The sequence below is a fragment of the Gopherus flavomarginatus genome, chromosome 14 (assembly GCF_025201925.1).
Source record: "Gopherus flavomarginatus isolate rGopFla2 chromosome 14, rGopFla2.mat.asm, whole genome shotgun sequence".
NCBI lineage: Eukaryota > Metazoa > Chordata > Testudines > Testudinidae > Gopherus > Gopherus flavomarginatus.
In genome coordinates, this window is record NC_066630.1 from 19100597 (window position 1) to 19119352 (window position 18756).

The 18756-nt window shown below is 41.0% G+C and overlaps 1 protein-coding gene across 4 annotated transcripts in view; it reads right to left on the bottom strand.

Annotated features, from left to right (window-relative positions):
• LSM14A (LSM14A mRNA processing body assembly factor) overlaps nt 1–18372 on the bottom strand; it is a 31422-nt gene extending 13050 nt beyond the window's left edge. Inside the window, exons 1-4 of one of the 4 annotated variants that reach the window (XM_050922836.1) lie at nt 17987–18372; nt 6776–6939; nt 4123–4255; nt 1754–1873 (exon numbers count right to left, since the gene is read on the bottom strand). In XM_050922836.1, coding sequence (XP_050778793.1) covers nt 1754–1873; nt 4123–4255; nt 6776–6939; nt 17987–18107 — 538 coding nt within the window. In that variant the 5' untranslated portion in view covers nt 18108–18372. Of the gene's footprint in view, nt 1–1753; nt 1877–4122; nt 4256–6775; nt 6940–17986 lie in introns of all 4 variants that reach the window. The other 3 variants (XM_050922834.1, XM_050922835.1, XM_050922833.1) reach the window with 3 other exon arrangements.
• Between the last annotated feature and the right edge of the window lie 384 nt (nt 18373–18756).

The following is an 18756-nucleotide window of genomic DNA, read 5'->3' on the forward strand; positions in this document are numbered from 1 at the left end:
ACACCGCCCCCCCCCTGCAAAAACCTCACTTGTGATTCAGATTCCAAGTGATTAAAGAGACTGAATCAACCCACTGCCCCCCCTTGCCCACTTTTTTTTTTTTTAAATTATTATTATTAAGCCACAACCTAGGCCTGGGATCTGAAACAAGGAATGAGTGCCAAATAGGTGCCCGACTGGAAGGTTTAGGCAGGTAAAGCCTTCAACCCAAGACTACATCTTACGTTAGTTCTAAACACCATACAATTTTAAATATATCCATAGGAAAAAAACCAAAGCTGTTCTTTTAATAGTTAAGTTTGAATGTTCAACACACTTTCCCAGTTATTGCAGCATCATTTCTACTAATAACACAACTTTGGTAACTGATTTTATTATGGACCCTGAAAAGAAGAATCTGTTAGTCTCTGATCACAAAGTTCACCTAAACCTTAACAGAAAATAAATTAAAGTTAAATATTTTTTCATCTTTTAATAACTGGAGGATCAGTTTTTCCTCACCATCCCAATGCCATTAATAAAAAGATATTTTCAGAAGACTAAAACAAAGAAAAGTTCAGGAGTAAAGTATGCCATAGAGATTTGGCCAGGCAATTTCCATTACTATTGGGTTCAATGGCTTACCCCCCACATGCCACTATAAAAAGCAGATGTTGGAAGGAGTGTTTTAAGCAAGACATGAAAAGTAATTCTCTTCTTCTCCATGCTTATAAGGCCTCAGCTGCAGTACTGTATCCAGTTCTGGGTACCACATTTCAGGAAAGATGTGGACAAATTGGAGAAAGTCCAATGGAGAGCAACAAAAACGATTAAAGGTCTAAAAAAAACCATGACTTAGGAGGCAAGATTGAAAAAAATAGGTTTGTTTAGTCTGAAGAGAAGACGGGGAGCAGAGGAGGAAGACAGTTTTCAAGTACATAAAATGTTGTTACAAGGAGAAGGGTGAAAAATTGTTCTCATTAACCTCTGAGATTAGGACAAGAAGCAATAAACTTAAAATTGCAGCAAAGGAGGTTTAGGTTGGACATTAGGAAAAACTTCCAGTCAGGGTAGTTAAGTACTGAAACAAGCTGCCTAGGGAGGCTGTGTTATCTCCTTCATTGGAGGTTTTCAAGAACAGGTTAGACAAACACTATCAGGAATGGTTCAGTTATTACATAGTCCTGCCTTCAGTGCGGGGGACAGGACTAGATGACCAGTTGAGGTCCCTCCCAGTCCCATACTTCTGTGATTCTGTATTTGGAATGTGGTAGTTGATACTGACAATACAACTTAATAGCTCCAAGGATATTAAGAAAAGCATAACATAAGGAATAAAGGCTTCACAACAGGGTTAAACAGAATTTTAGAAGTCCCTCAGACCATATACATCGGAGAACTTAAAGTTTATCATGCTATCTATGAAATTAATCAAGGAATTCTCCAATAACAATTACAAAATTTTCACATTAACGACATCCAATGTTTATTTTAACAATCTGAATTAAGCACTTTAACTTTTTTTTGTAGAAGAAATTCTCTGGGTGGTGACCAGTGCTATAACTACATGCAATACAGCAAGTTAAGGAACAAAGACAACACCTTTTTCTTGCTTGTCTTGGCCAGAGCCACTTTTGTTATGGAATATATTTTAGCTATTGTGATTTATAAACAATTACCTATTCATTCATTCCATTTTAATGGGACTAATGACAATAACTAGGCCTATCACTATGATTAGTAAGAAAGATCAATTAGTCACTCAAGAACTTACCTTGAGATAGCTGTGTTTTTAGTGACCTGGCATCTGTTGTAAAGACGGAACCAACTGCACTGCTTTGGGATAAGCTAGCACTAGCTGAAGTTTCTGTTCCAAAAGATGTCAAGGAACCCCCTGCTTTGAAGAAAATAAAAGAGCTGTAAAGATTTAAAATTGGTTTCAATTATTCTGTTTTGTGGGTACCATGTCATTTCTTTTTAATTAGGATAAGTCACTTAATTGTTAGTGCTTTGTTAATCATCCTAGAGTAACACTGAAATAGACAAAAATTGCACTTTTAAAAAAATCTCTTCAACAGATATTATGACTTCATGTAATGTAACTTGCCTTGTAAATCTGCACAGCTTTGGAGAGATAACAAGGTTAAGATTTAGTAATAAATTGCAATGGACATCTCATCATGATGAGGTGACCTTGCAGCAAGTTTTATAAGCCTAAGGAATCCTATTGATATACAAAATGGTGATGCTTGGACAGTAAGCATCGGTGACAGAAGCTTGGCAGATAATGAAGTAAGTTTTCTGATAATCTGTGTTGTAATTCAACGTTTCCATCTCGCCGATGGACTACAGTCTAATGGATAGTCAGAACTCCCAAGTATTACTAACTGACTCCTTGAGTTCTTAAAAGTCATAACCTTTCTGCAACAGTCTCCCTTTTATAAATGGGTATTCTATAAGCTATTGCAAGAAAGGCTGACGCACAATTTTACCTTGAGAAGTGAGTACAGGTAAAATATTCAGATGCATATAAGAGAGATTGCAGAGCCAAAGTCCCATTTGCAAAAGTGAAATGGTATGTTCTCACACATAGGGAGATATATTAAGCAGTTATACTGCTTTAATGATAAACTTATTCTTTTTATCCCTATTCATTCTGTGGAGTAACAGCAACCAAGGGGGAAAGCTGGATTTTGTTCTCTTCTACATTAAAAAAAAAAGTTATTTACTAAATTCCTAAACAGATGCATCTTTTATAACCTATGGAAAGCAATGGAGTTGCAAAGGTGTAACTGTAGAGTTAAATTTGCCTGCTAAAACCTTTTTTCTTACAGGTGATAATGGTTAAAAAAAAAACACTTTAATCTCAGATCACAGGCTAAACTTGTAGACCAGCAAGTAGCATCCAGAGCTCATTTTTACTCAGACTAAGCACATCTGATATGGAAGTTCTTGATACAAACAGATGCCACAATATCATTTTACAGACACTATTAAGTCCACTTCTATTTTTAAATGTGTGCGTGGTGCTTTTTTAAAAATCATCAAAAATAATCTTTACCGGTTTAACTTTTCTTTCCACTTGGTGGTAAACTGTATTGGCACAAAATCCCTTTAGGAGATAAATTTTGATCGCCATACAATTTTATAATGCGAGATACAAGGCCATGTCCAGCTTCCTAGTGTACGTTTCACAAGGGTGCTTTTTCAAATACACATGAAAAGTATGTTATGGGTATTAAATAGCACAAGTCTGATTAAAAAGCCCCATTTTTTTTTAAACATGTGCTATTAAGAGGTAACAGAAAAACCTGAGAGGAAGATGTACCCTCATACACTTCTCCTACTTAGTTTTAGGCATGGCAGTTTTCTCACTGAGGATTCTATGGGCTACCAAAAGTGCATTTTTCTATCCCACTAAGTTAGATATATCCTATGCTACAAAACAGTTTGCTCACACCCAAATGTAGCAAGACACCTAAGGTCACCCACAAAATACATTCCTGATCATTAACAAGGTTTGTCTCTTCATTTTAGTTTATTTCAGTAATCCAAATCAAATTCTGTAGATGAAAAAACGTAAGTGTGCAAACTATGTTAAGTTCTGCTTCTGTTGTACACAGACTCCTGAGTTTCTAGCCACCATTGCACGTCACCGCGTCAGCCCTGTAAATTGCACTGGCACTTGCATCCACAGCAGTACAACTATACTGGTGACCAGAATCCCAGCGTACACAGGGCCTAGCTCATTTCTTTTTTCAAAAACCAGGGCAGATTTTAGGACCCATTGAGACCCAGGTACTCAACTTGTAAAGATTTTACAAAAATTGTGCTTGTGCCTCTTGTTTCTTTATAATGTATGAAGCAGGCATGCAAGGAGTGCTTCCTTAAAGTTTATGTTTATCTAAAGAAAGCATTAGAAATATCTACTGTTGTCTTCCCTAGTTTTACTAGAGGACATTGGTAGGGGAGGGAGTTTATCTCAGAGAAGGTGTACTACTGGCTTTAACACCTTGAATGAAAGGGTTAGCTAAAGGGTCTGAGTGATACTTAAATCACAACTATTATATACTAGTCGTTTATACACATTTTCTGCATCTTAATTTTACAGGAAAATACAAAATATTAAAAAAGTAAACATACCAACTCCAACAGCACCAAACTGCTGCCCCACTAATGGACTTGGACTAAACTGACTGTATGCTGGCATCCTGCCAAAAGGACCATAGGATCCCACAGATTGGAATGAAGTAGAAGATGACGATCCTAGTGAAGACTGAAGAAAAATATTTATAGAATACAATACACTTCTGCAATGCAAGGAGCTGAGAAAATGTAGGACTAAACTGCTCAACAATGAACAGAGACAACAATCACTAAATCGCATAATAAAGTTTATAAAAACGTGAAACCTTACTACACCTCTCTCTCGATATAACAGTCTTCTTGAGCCAAAAAATAATAATAAAAAAATCTTACTACGCTAAAGGTGAGAACGTTATATCGAACTTGCTTTGGCCCCCCTGCTCCTTGTCCCCTGACCGCCCCCTCCAGAGATCCCATCCCTAATCACTCCCAGGACCCCACCCTCTACCCAACCTCCCTACTCCCTGTCCTGACTACCCCGATCCCTAACCACACATCCCTACCCCTAACAGGCACTCACCGGCAGCGGCGGGAAGCAGAGCAGCCCAGCCCCAGCCCACTCCACTCTGCTAGCTCCCAGCTGCGGAGCCCCGCTTCCCGCTGCTGGTGAGTGCGGGGAGGTTGGGGAAAGGACGCTCCCCATACTCACCTGCAGCGGGAAGAGGAGCACCGTGGCCCCAGCCTGCTTCACTTTCCTTGTCCCAGCCCCAGCCGTGTCACCGGGGGGGAGGAGGAGGCGGCGGCGGCGGGCTGGGGCTGTGGTGGCAGAAGTGGAGCAGCCCGCCCCAGCCTGCTCCACTCCACCAGCTCCCAGCCACAGCTGAGTACGGGGGGCGTCCTTTCCCCAACCTCCCGCACTCACCGGCGACGGGAAGCGGAGCACCGCGGCTGGGAGCTGACGCACTGATCCACCAGAGCACTGCTCTACCACGTCGTATGCGAACCCGTGTTATATCGGGTCGTGTTATATCGGGGTAGAGGTGTATTCATAAAAGGAATACACACTGTTTAATATAGACCTTTCAAACTGACAGATATTGGAAACAGTAAAGAAAGCCTCAAAATACTGAAGTACCTGGATTATTCCACATGAAAAAGTACATAGGCAAAACTTTCACAAATATACATGCAATTTGGGGCATTCTCACACATTTTACAGTGTTGTCAACTTGAGATTTCATCACAGAATTTGTAATATTTGGTGTTTTCTTAAAGCCTCAGTTTCTGGACTCCCGTGATTACAGAAGAATCTTAGCTTCCCTTAAAAAAAAGTTTTCAAGGTTGCCAAAAACCCAAAGTATCTACACTGCAATAAACAACCCCTGGCACAGAGTCTCAGAGCCCTGGCCAGTTGACTCAGGCTCAAACTGCAGGACAAAAAATTGCACTGTAGACATTTGGGCCGGGGCTCCAGCTGAGGCCCAAATGTCTACAGTGCTATTTTATAACCCTGCAGCCTGAGTCCAAGTCACTGACCCAGCCCAGCTGCATATGCGCCATGGGTCTTTCATCACAATGCAGACACACCCTAAATCTCAAACTAGAAAGCAAACAAAACCACCAAAATGCTTTTTTTTTTAATCTCATGATCTTTTCAGTGTCCAAGGCATGCTTTTTAATGTCTGGCACTGGCAATACTGCCATTTATAGACTCATTGACCACAAGGTCAGAAGGAACCATTATGATCATCTAGTTCGACCCCCTGCACAAGGCAGGCCACAGCAATTTCATAGCTTTTGAATAAATTTGGCAGAAACACTTGTGCTAAGTTCAGTGGCACACTGAGCTATTTATTACCTATGATAGCAAGGGCTTTATTTGAGAATTGTGCCTTCTGGGCTAGTACGTGAACATTAAAATTGTGTCATTCAATAGAAGGAGAATTAATCAAGTTACTTTTAATTCCCCACCCTCTCCGTCTACTATCAGAATGGCAATTCTAGAACATTCCAGCAACTATTAAGACAAAGGATGCATGCATATATAGCTTTGCCTGTGAGGAGAGATTTGAGACACCAAGGGTGGTTGGCTCTCCCAAGTCACATGGATACTACAAGATTGTGTGCGCGTCAGGAGTGGTGTGAAGGCAGCTGCAGATACACTGTTTTCCTTCCAAATAATGACTACTTCCTTTTAAAATAGCTTCCCTTTAGTATGGAGACTTTTTTGATCTAGAACAAAATCAATAATTTAAAATACTTGCACTAACCTGCAAGACACATGAATTTGAACATACATCCCAAGATTGTTAAAAGTGACCAATGATTTTGGGTGCTGCTGTTTGTGTGTCCATCTTGATTTTCAGAAAGCACTGAGTACCATCTTTAAAAGTCAGACACTTAAAGGAGTCAAGTTACATACCCAAAAATTACTATTCACTTTTGAAAATCTTGGCCAGAGCGTATAAAACACTGTTGTGTAGAGCAAACTTGCAGTTACTGGTTTCCAAAGCATTAACTGCCACAATCAAGGAAAGCAAATCTGGTTCCAAAAGAATGATTCTACAACTTTAGAATGCCCAGATCTTGGCACTATGTGTTTACAACACAAGGTAGTGAAGAGTTTATTCTTCAATGTGTTTTTTGGGATGATAACTGGACAGTATTAAATTACAGCCTTAGATTGAAAACATACATATCTAACTCTTACCTGAACAATAGCAGGGTCCTGGGGCAGAGAACACTGTGGCTTTGGTGGCTCACAAACAGTAAGGTCTTTAATATCACTGCCACGGAATATAATATACTCAAAGACTTCATCACGAGGTGGTATAGGACGATCTGTTGGTCTATCTTCTGTACCAAAGGAACGTACTGCAGAAAGGAAGTGGGGGGGGGAAATCAAGTCAGGAGTTTTATGTTGTTTCAGAGACCACGATTTTATGAGATATTTATACACTCATTCTGACAGAGCCAAATGGAAAATTTGTATCACTGATTTCCAATTCCCTATAGATAAAACACATGCAGAACAGAGAAAATACTAGGAGTACTTGTGGCACCTTAGAGACTAACAAATTTATTGTAGCATAAGCTTTCATGGGCTATAGCTCACTTCACTGGATGCATGTAGTGGAAAATACAGAAGATACATATACACACACACAGGGAACATGAAACAGTGGGCATTACCATACACATTATAAGGAGAGTGATCAGTTAAGGTGAGCTGTCGTCAGCAGGAGAGGAAAATAACTGTTTGTAATGGTAATGAAAAATACCATTTAATATTCACTAGGGGGCACTGTTTGTTGCTAACACACCAGAATACCTTACAACTAATAAAAGAAACAAATTGTTTATGACTTGCAAAAAACCCACACTAGTTTAAATTTAAAGACAGAAATCTTCTTTGCCCTGTTCCACTTAGAGGTGAGCCATCATCTTTACCATCATTTGTTAACTGAAATAAGTTTTATTAGATCTGGCATTAACTACAGAACTGTTCAGAGAGATAATCAATATAAGCCACAAGTGATAAACCAACTTTTGTCAGCCTGAGGCCTTGGCTACACTTGAGAACAGCAGAGGAGGGGCTGGGGGTGAGCCTCCTGGGGCAGGAAGGTCCCGCAGGCCGGATGTGGCCCACGGGCTGTATTTGGCCACCCTTAGTCTAAGCTGTATGATAAACTGCTACTACAAAGGTTCCTTTTCATATTTTTTTTTTTAAAGGAGAAACTTGTTGAATAGGTACTCTAGACTGACCAGTCCGTGAAAGTAAATACACACCACTAAAACAAACATTTTTATGCAGATATGCAACTAGATGAGACATCCTAGGTAAGAGGTCCTGTTCTCAGAGACCTGAAATATGCTCTGGCAGTTATATGTGTTGATATCTAGATTAATAGAATAGCAAATTGAATTATGCCCCTACTACTGCATTTAAGAATCACAAGGATAAACAAGACTGACCCAAAGTGATAAAGAAGAGAATATTTTTCAATGAGAATAATCTCATTTCACATGGAAGTTATAAGCTCTATAAAAAAGGAGGTGAAAAATAAGTGTCCAGAATAGATGTAATGCATATACTATTTGCTTTGTAGATGAAGGTTTAATTAACTTATTCTAAACTCATACTCACTTAAATTTAGATTAGACTGTCGATGAATTCATTAGAACAGGACTATCTTCATAAATGTATGCTTTGTGCAACCATAACACATTGAGTATTACTGTAATGTTAGTGTAAAAATTAGATTTTACATACCTAACTGAATTCCAAAAAATTTACAAGTCACTACTGCATTGACATTAGACTTAGGTCCCCTCTTGTTTCACCAGGCATAACCACCCCACCACATATTCCTAACAGGCATAGTGTGTTATCAATTCCTTCTCCTTCATTTGTGTCCATTCCCTCTACCTTCAAACTTTGAGAGCAGACTGGAGGAGCGGAGTTCACATGGCAAAGTCTTATGTCTATAATTTCTGAGCAGGCAGTCTACTCCTGTTTCCTCGGCTTCCTTAGGTCTAACCCTTTGTAATCTGGCTTTTGTCCTTCCACTGAGACTGCTGTCATTAAGGTCCCTAGAGTCTTCTTCCTAGTGAAGTCTAAGGGCTTCCTCTCTATGTGTCATCCCAGCATTGCCGGCTTCAAGTGCTCAGAAACCCTAATTCATACATTCCCAAAATTAATAGATTGACTTAAAAATAATGAGATTTTAAAATAGATTGGGTTTTTATTTGCATTCTGGTTTTCAAGAAACTTTGAAGCCTAGAAACTTTTTTTAAAGGAAAGCTGAGATTCTCCAGTAATCACATGGCTCCAGGAGCTGGGGGTTTAAGAAAAACACCAAATATTATTTTATTGTCAGTCTCACAATAAGAGTTACAAAACTTACCATCTGCACCATTGTCAACCACACCATTCCTCCTTAACTTCCACCTCCCTTGGTTTTCACAGCTTATGTTCGACTAGTTCTCCTCCTGGTCCTTCAGTATTTCCATCTTCTCTACACTTCTAGTCTCCAGTATACCACAGATTTGTGTCCTGCCCCCTGTCCTCTTTTATCCCTATGTCTACAACTTAAACTCAAATCATCTAACCATCTTCAAAGAGCTTCAATAACAATAGTTACTTCTCCACCCAATCTCTCCCTGTCCATTTAGATCCCTGAGGCATCAGATAGTACTTCTTTGAACTAGAAGAATTCTATTAAGTTATAAAAGGAAAATTATGCCACTCCAAACGCTATGCTGTTAGTCTTAGTATATTTATCTAGGTATTTTATAATGTAATTAGTTTCAGCCAAATTTGCATTGAACTAAATAAGATTCACGATTATGTAATTCCTAGAAGAGTTTATTATTAATTTTAAGAGATGGTTAACACTTGCCACCCTCCTCTCCTGTGAGCAGTAGCTGAATTTTACTTTTTTTGTTAGGAGCATTTGGATGTGCACACTATCTGGTACGGATGATTTATTTAACCTATTCCATTTGCTAAGCACACTCTCTCAAGACTTCAGTCTCAGAAAATGTCCCAAAAGTAGGCATGTCCTTAACATCCTTTATTGTGAAGGCCAACATTAAAAAAAAAAAAAAAAAAAATTTAGCTTGTCTGCTTCAGTTACTCCCCAGCAAGACAGTAGACCAGAGATTCTCAGCATATAACCTATTACAAAATTCTGAATAAACCAATCTGAATGTCCTCTGCACTCCAAAAGTCACTGAGCTGGTTGGCTAATTTTAAAAATTGATTTGGATTAATAACTGTCCTGATAATCCACAATTTCCCATCATTTTAATGCAGTGACCTGTGATCTCTCTCTCTCACACACTTCTGTTCAAAGTCATTGTATGCAAAATCAACCAATAACAAAACATCAAGAAACCTGCCAACTAAAAGCCAGAGGCTCCCCTCTATTTATGTAAGTGGAAGGGGGCAAAAAGCAATGGGAGGTCAATAGATCCAGTACTCTTCTGTCTTCCACCTGAGTCCACAGAAGCACATCTGCAAGGATCTGGCCCTATGCATAAGGAAGGAAGCAGGGTCGGGGAATAGTCCCCTTTGCTGCATCATCACGCCCTCTTCCCAGAGAGTATTCACAGCACAAGTTATTCAAACTGATCAGTATTTAGTTTATGTAGGTTCACTAATCACAGAGGATGAAGAGGAGGCATTAGCAGCTCTCCAGCAGGCACAGTTCTTGAAGTAGTACAGAGGCACAAGGCCTCTATGGATCTTTTGAGATTGATAGGAAGGTTGAACAGTTCTGCAGAGTGGGGATAACCCAACCCTTAGACTGGACAATCAGGCAGAAACTGTTTTCTGACCTTTTCCTCATGCAAGTTATTTCAGGACAATTTGGCCAGTGTTTTTGTGTACCGCTTGCCAGACAAGGGAGGGAAAGAAGAACATAAGGTGATGTTTTTGAGCATGTCCTGCTTACCTCTTCTCTGAGATCTTTTGTTTTGTTATTTAGTAGCAATTTCTTCACCTATTCTTGTTACTGAAACACAATGTTTTAATCTGGTTGTCCAGGAGCTGGGGGTTTAAGAAATTTGCAAGGCAAGGCTGATATGACAGACAGGAATGGGGAGAGGAAGACAGTAAGGGTTAGGAACAGTGTCCTCAGTTTTCAGTGTGTGCGCAAATTTCAGACATGTTCAACTCTGCACATTCCCATCCCACCACTGTTTCATTATTCACTTAGAGTCTGCAAAAATTGTAAAGTGTAACTAAACATAATATTTCAAGCTCATGCCTTTGTATTATGTCGCTGACTCTAAATGTGGGCCTGTTTTCTCCTTATATATTTTGTTTATCAATGACTGAATAAAGCAGTGACCTCGTGTTTGTATGAAATATTCAGGGTTTTCTGGGTAAGAAAATTTACATTTAAATTCTAGTCTCAGTTGAAAACTTTACATTTTTGATTTCGCAATCCTAGCATATAAATATAGGATCCATAACACCACATAGCACTAGCATTCACAGGGGTCTTTTTAGGGATGGTAAAACACAAACATGAAACACTAACATTCCATGCAGAGGACAAAATTTATTTAATACAGAGTGATGGTAGACTTGTCTACATGGTGTATTAGCATATGACATGCTGGTGCATCCTGTCTATGTGGACTCTTGCTGGTGCACGGTATAAGTTCCCTAATGCAAGCTGATGTAGTCGTGTTTCAAACAGGACTACATCAATGCACACTAGGAAACGTTTAGTGCATGCCAGCAACGTCCACACAGGCAATTAATGCACGACATGCTGATGTACGCTCAAATACCATTTAGACAAGCCCTGTCAGTGCTTCGCGTAAGAAGAGTTTATTTACCAGTCAGTTCACACTGAAGTATGACGTATTTACAATAAATACTCTCAGCATCAATCCAACACAAATCTAGGCTATTAGAATAGAGTAGACCTTAGCTCACTTTGAATTGTATTGTTCATGACTGCACTATTAATACAAAACCTTAACTCCAACTCGACACTTCTCTATGGGGAAATACACACACACACACACACTTAAACATTCATACTAGTGAAGCGTATGCTGCCAATATTACAGTTTAGGTTTTGCATTACAGTGCAATTATGTGGCATGTGCATTTATTTTACTGCATACTTTGGATGTGTATGAGGCTTATTTATAGAGGTAGAGTCTGTCAGTGAAAGTAATGAACATTAATCCCTTCATGTGTTGAAGGGGAAGCATGCTCTGGCAGACAAGACACGGGGGGGGGGGGGGGGGGGTGTCTATCCTTTGTTCTACCATCCACTTGCTGTATGATTTTGGGCAAGTCATTTCCTTTCTTCGTGCCTCCATTTACCATTCCAGCCCTCTTTGGGGGCAGGGATCGTCTCTTACTGTATTTTTGTACAGATTCTATCACAATGAGGCCCCTCAAGCTCAGTTAGGCTCTACTGTAACACAAACACTAAACCCAGATTTCCTCACTTTGAAGGCTTTGTCATGTGCTGCTTTAAGCAACCAGCTTTTTAAATGCAGCAGAGTCCTGTGGCACCTTCTAGACTAACAGACTAGAGCATGAGCATGAGCTTTTGTGGGTGAATACCCACTTCGTCGGACTCCTTGCTGCATTTACAGATCCAGACTAACACGGCTACCCCTCCGATACTTGACAGCTTTTTAAATGAAGTTCTCTTTGGAAGATTAAATTAGGTAACAGAATCTGAGCACAAAGCAAAAAGACTAATAAAAAATGTACACTGTAATCATATCTTACAAGGAATTCATCTTCGCTGAAGTTAGCTTTGTGTCACTAGAAAGATTAAATTGTAGAGTGCCAAAAGATAATCTGGGAGAAGCAGAACAGATTTAGAGCTCTCTACAGCTCCCTTGCTGGAAGACATCACCTAAAGCTGCATCCTGCCTCCAGATGAGAATGCATTGTTTCACAGAAAAACATGGAATTAAAGCGAAACAGATGGTAGACATGTAAAAAAGTAGCATGCCCTATTTATTACCCTTGCCTAAGACCGGCTAGGGAGGGCATGGGCAAATCCACTGACAATTCCTCCTGCCGATTTTTAATTATTTAAAAAGTGAACTAAAATGTCATTCACTTTCAATAACCCCAGATGCTCTCTACTTTAATGTGGGTTAAGGGGAATGCTGAGAATTCATCCTATTTTTGAGTTAAATGCTGCAACCAGTTTATAGCAGGTTTCTTGTAGCTGAGGTATTGTTAGGCTTCACTTTTAATCCTAAACCTAGTTTACAGTACTCCCTTAAAAATGGCTGAATGGGCTGAGAAAAAGAAAGGTTTACTTTTTGGAGTCCAGTGTGACTGATTAAAAGCAAAATCTCTTGGTCATTATACACCACCATGTACAATAACAGTCATCAAGAAAGAAGATTAACAAAGTACAACTTTGATCCTACCAAAATTATGCACATAAACTACTTGTACATGAAATTGTCAATGGTGGCTACTCAGGTGTGAGAAGGGATGTGCATAAGTCTTTGTATGATCAGAACCTAAATCTCTAATACTGCTTTGCTCTTAAAGTTGCAGTAAGAAAAAACTCCTCAGGTGAAGTACCTTATTCTAATTCTCAAGTCAGTGATCAGAGAATGAGGGCCAGTTTGTCAGTTGTGGCTGAGCAGCACACTGAGGAACAGAGGCAGTACAAATGAGATGTTTGACACTCCTCTACCCATGGTAAATTATTCTACAAAGTAAAACATTTCACTCTGAGTACAAGATGCCTCATGAAAGATGTATCTAGCTTCCCTCCCCATTTTATTTCTTGAGTCAGCCAGTAAGAGTTTACAAACATTTAGACATAAGAATAAATTGATTTTTATTAAGCTTAATAGTCTGCAGCAAGTTGGGAGCTGGTTTCTGAAGACTGACAACTGGAGAAGGTACTAACATAGCATGATCATAATAACTCTTTAGTAATGCCATAGAGACTAAGTGCAAGTACCTATAATATATCATTAGAGGCAGTAGCCTCTGCATGGCTGAAGCTGCAACCAGATTTCAATATAAAATACTGTGGCTCAGAAATGTGGTTTAATCTGAAAATTCTCAGATTTACTCAAAGGCACAGCAGCATATTTTTTTTTTTTTTTGAGATCAAGTACTGAAGAACAGGTAATCAGAAATTAGCCTTATTTAAAATACACTTTTGTCTATCATTTGTTTTCCTCTAGCACAAACTGCTTTAAGCTTTCCTCACAGGTAAATCTCATGCACCAAGAAACAAACAGATTCTAACTAAACAAAGTTTTGTTGTTTATCTTTTGGGGCCCAGTCCTGCTGCCACTGACTTCAATAGGAGTTTTCAACAGCAGCAGAATCAGGAACTATGTGAGGGAGTATGCCGCCCTCTACTGGCTAACTGCAGCATAGGCGAAAACACCTTTATGTGCTAATATCTACCAGAACTCTTCTTTTTAACACATGTGGTAGAGCCTGAGTTTGATAGCTAGAGGATCAGGGTTCTAGTTCTCTGCCTGCACGTTGTAGTATGGAGAGAAGACAATCTCTCCCTAGTTAAAGGTTGCAGTCTGTCCAATTCTCAACCCACATGGTTATTTTGGCTAAGGAATGGCTTATTTTGGTTCAGCTTAAACCAATTTTTAACTGACAAACAAAACTGAATTAACAATATCCAATATAGCCTTTTTCACCAGTTTAAAACACTGAACTTAAACCAGTGCAACTTTCTTGTGTAGATGAGACTCAATCTAGGTAAGAGTAACATGAGGCTGGATAGGAGGACAACAGGAAGAAACATTTGATTCAGGCCATCCATCTGCCTTTTTGGCCAGGCTTTGCAACAGGGGGTTCCAGTTAAGAGTTCCAGCTGCTACCAGCTCTGGTGGCGGCTACTGCCATGTAGGGATATAAATATTGTTTAAAAAGTTAACCGCTTAAATGATTAAAATTATATCATTTAACTGGTTAACCAATTAAAGGGAGGGTGTTGGGGCTGCTCTGGCCAGCCCAGGGTTGGGGGTTAAAGCTTAGGCTCAGTTAACAGTAAGACTAATGCTTACCAGTTAACCGTTTAATATTTTACACCCCTACTGCCAAGTCAGGTTTTTTACATCTGTGGATGATTAGAGGGTTGCACCCATTTCTTTCAGATGTGGACCTTGCAACAATCATCTAGCACCTGTCACTTCAAGATTAATGACTGCAACATATTCTGAAGAGGCTAAGTCTTAAAATCCATTCCAAAACTGCAGCTAGTCCGGAACTCAGTGGCCTGCTTGTTAATAGTATCTCTCTTTGTGAGCATATTAACCTCAGGCTCTATGGCCTGGAAGGGCTCACAAAGATTTTGATGTATAAATCCTAAGTGGCCTGAGACTAACCCCTCTAAGAGACTGGCATTCTCTCTGTAACATACTGTCACAGTTGAGGTCAGCAGACATGCCCAATTTGGAACCCTCTTAGTGAGAGAAAAGGTTGGAAGATACCTGAGCCTTTAGAACAGGGGTAGGCAACCTGTGGCATGCGTTCTGAAGTCGGCACACGAGCTGATTTTCAGTGGCACTCACACCACCCAGGTCCTGGCCACCGGTCTGGAGGGCTTTGCATTTTAATTTAGTTTTAAATGAAGCTTCTTAAACATTTAAAAAACCTTATTTACTTCACATACAAAAATAGTTTACTTATATATTATAGACATAGAAAGAGATTGTCTAAAAATGCTAAAATGTATTACCGGCATGCAAAACCTTAAATTAGAGTGAATAAATGAAGACTCGGCACATCACTTCTGAAAGGCTGCCAACCCCTGCTTTAGAATTTGTGTCCTGCATTGGTACATATATGTTAACACTCAGCTTGTGCCACAAGGCCCAACTTTTCTCCCTCAACTATAAGCAAACAGGAAGTGATGGACAGCAGTGCTGTGGACCTCTGGTGAGGACTTTGTGGAGTGTTTAAGTGGTTAGATTTATATTTGATTCTATCTCAGGACAACTGACATTTTTATTTCTAAATGATTGTGATGGGTCACAAGAACACTGGATGGGTATTCTATTATTGCACAGTAAAAAAATAATCAAACTAAATAAAGCTCAGAAGCAAAGTACAACTCATCATAACTATGGCAAAACTGGACCACACTGAATATGCATATCCTGTCAGGTGTGCAGTGAAAAAGCTATTAGTTTGTTAAAGGAGTGAGCAGTGCTGGCCAATCTGTTCCACTCACAGCATAAGCAAATATAGACTGTAAGCTCCCTGAGGCAGACACTATCTTGAGTGTTTATACGTGGAATCACAGTCTAGGAGTCCTTAGGTACCACTGCAGTATAAATAACAAATCTATTCATCTTTCACTTATTGCAGTCTTAGCTGTTACTTTTAATGAACAGATGAATTCAATGTGATATTAAATTGATGGCATCCCTTCATGATGTTAAACAGGTAAACCTTTTTTCCTCATGAACTACGGTATTTTATAGCAACTTTGGCCCCAATTCTGCAGACTCTTATACATATGCCTGAAGTTCAACATGTGTTGCAAAGAAAAATAGTCCCAATACCATATACATGCATGTTAGCTATTAAGAGCTCTGTTTTGCATGAGCTGTCATCTAATGTGAACTTTCACCAAAGCCAATGTGAGCTGAAGCAATTAAACTACTGTAAGAAACTGAGTAGACAGGCGTATACCATTTAATAAGTTGCCTTTAATCCAATGACATGCAACACTGAAGACAAAGGATAGTATATACTTCAGAGGGCAACACATGCCACACCAAAAAAAATACATTTTCCAAACCTTTTACATTGTTGGATTACACAGGAAGCTATTTTTCTCTTGGTCTAACAGGAAAAAAATTCTCCCTGTCATGTAATTTGTATTATTTAAACAAGATTTTCAAGAGATAGTTCATATGAAAACTATAGCAAAATACATTTGTATTTTAAAGCAGATATTCCATGCTGAAAGAGACCAACCTCAATTTTCTACTTGCATAAATTCATTTTCAAGACCAATGTCCTGTGTTCAGAGAATCCCATATGAAACAGACCACCACCACACCTGGCAAGTCCCATCACAGATGCTTTCTTCTCACTGTGGGCACTAAAATTCATGGACTCCAGACATCCCCCATGCTGCCTAAAGCCCTCTATTCTCTCACACATCACAAATATAGGTACCCTTCATATAGCCCAAAGATTCTGCTACACTTGGTGTTGTTTTTCCCTCCTCAACCTTGAATCTTCATGGTAGATGAGGCTACACCAAAATGACAAGCACAATACAAGAATGTGTGTATACATAAAGATACCTGAAAGAGAGCTCTCGGAAGCTCAAAAGTTTCTCTCTTTCACCACCAGAAGCTTGTCCAACAAAAGGTATTACAGTATCTCACCCACTTTATCTTTCTTTATAAACTAGAGAACAAAATGACCCACAGTCAGGTTCACCTTGTTGGTAACCACACAGTGTCAATGCCAATCTCAGCATCAATAATCTAGAGGATCCCCTTCTAGAAGATCTCAACCCTTTCTCCCCATCCTCACCCATTCAGCAATGCTGTGAAGTTCTGTATCAAAGGTATATAGGAACCCCTCCTAGAAGACTTCATCTATTAGTCCAGGATACAGGCCCCTAAGCCTTTGGTCCCTTTAAGCTTTAGCTAACACCCTGGAGGAATACTTAGTGCGGATGTACAGGCTTCCCTTATGCATATCATTGATACTATCCTCCCAATTTTCCTTGTGCTCTCATCCTGGAGTGTTTTGTGAATGAACAGAGGTCCATTTAATAGCCAATTTCCTCTAATTCAGGGCCAGCCCCACAACACTGAAGGCTTCCTCAGAGTAGAGAATCCCTGCTCCGTTTCTCACCAAACACCACTTTTTCCTCACTAGCACACATGATAAAAGCTGCTCACCGAATTCTTGCACCACCACTGCCACGGCCCCTCACGCAGTCCCAACTCCACAGTGAAGTTATTGGTCCCAGGGGCCCCACAGCGCATCTCCCTTTCTCTACTTCCCCCACAGCCTCAGCCCGGGCCAGCTCTACAGAGAACTCTGCCAACAGTGGGCAGAAGCCCTCGTAGCAGCTTTTGAATCCGATCCCTGACTGCCCCCCCTCCCCAACTCCTACCTCTGCACCCTCCGCCTCTGGGGGCGCTGCACCGCCAGGGAACGAGGCTGCAGCGCCCCCCACGCCCCTGCTCCACTTCCTTCGGCGGCCCCTCACCTCTGGCCAGGTCCACTGTGGAGTCGCGGTCCTTTCACAGTGTAAAGCGGGCCGCCGCTCCGCGCTCCTCTCCCTCGTTAGCCAGCGCCACGGTGGAGCTCTGGGTGGCTCGTCTCCCCCCACCCGTAGCGGGCCGGGACTCCCGAGGCCGCAGCCATCCGCTCGCCACCACCCCCCGAGCCTCTTACCCTTGGCCAGCGCCACGGTGGAGTTCTCGGTGTCGATGGTGTACAGGATCCCTTCATAGCGGATCTCGGCCTTGGAGATGAGACTGATCTTGCTGCCGATGTAGGGCGTCCCCCCGCTCATGGCGCCGGCTCCCCGTACAAGGACCCCCTTGCCGAGCACTCCTGAGGCCGGACACGGGCGGCTAAGCGAACCCCCTACAGTCCGAGCGGGCACTCCACTGCTCTGAGTTTAGGCGCGAGGGCGTGTTGACTGTCCAGCGACCGCTCCCCCTACGCAGGCCCCTCAGCACAACCCCCGTCGAAGGCAGTCTAAAGCTGCCAACATGGCGGCCGCCTTCATCTTCCCTCAGAGCCGCCCCCTCTCCGTCCCAGGCCGCGAAATGGATGCCGGGAACAGAACGGTCTCGCGATAGCCGCGGCTTCACAGGTGCGGGGGGATGGAGAAGCTCGGGGGTGGGAGAAGAGGAGAAAGGAGGATAGAGGCGAAGGGCTTTATGGAGAAGTGTCATGAACAGATTGTGCTTATAAACTGTGGAGTCCGCTATGCATTAAACTATAAATACACCTTTCTGTGCACACATCGCATGTGTCGTACTGCACACGTTGCATCGCACTTTGTTTGAGTAGCCTTGGATGACATCATCTGCAATTTCATTTCACTTGCATCACTCCTGAGCGTATTTGTCTAAAACGCTGGAGGCGTGTCAAGCATTGGCTTTTAGCCCATGGGAAAAAAACAGCAGCATGTGAGATACTTTGGCTTTGCTAAG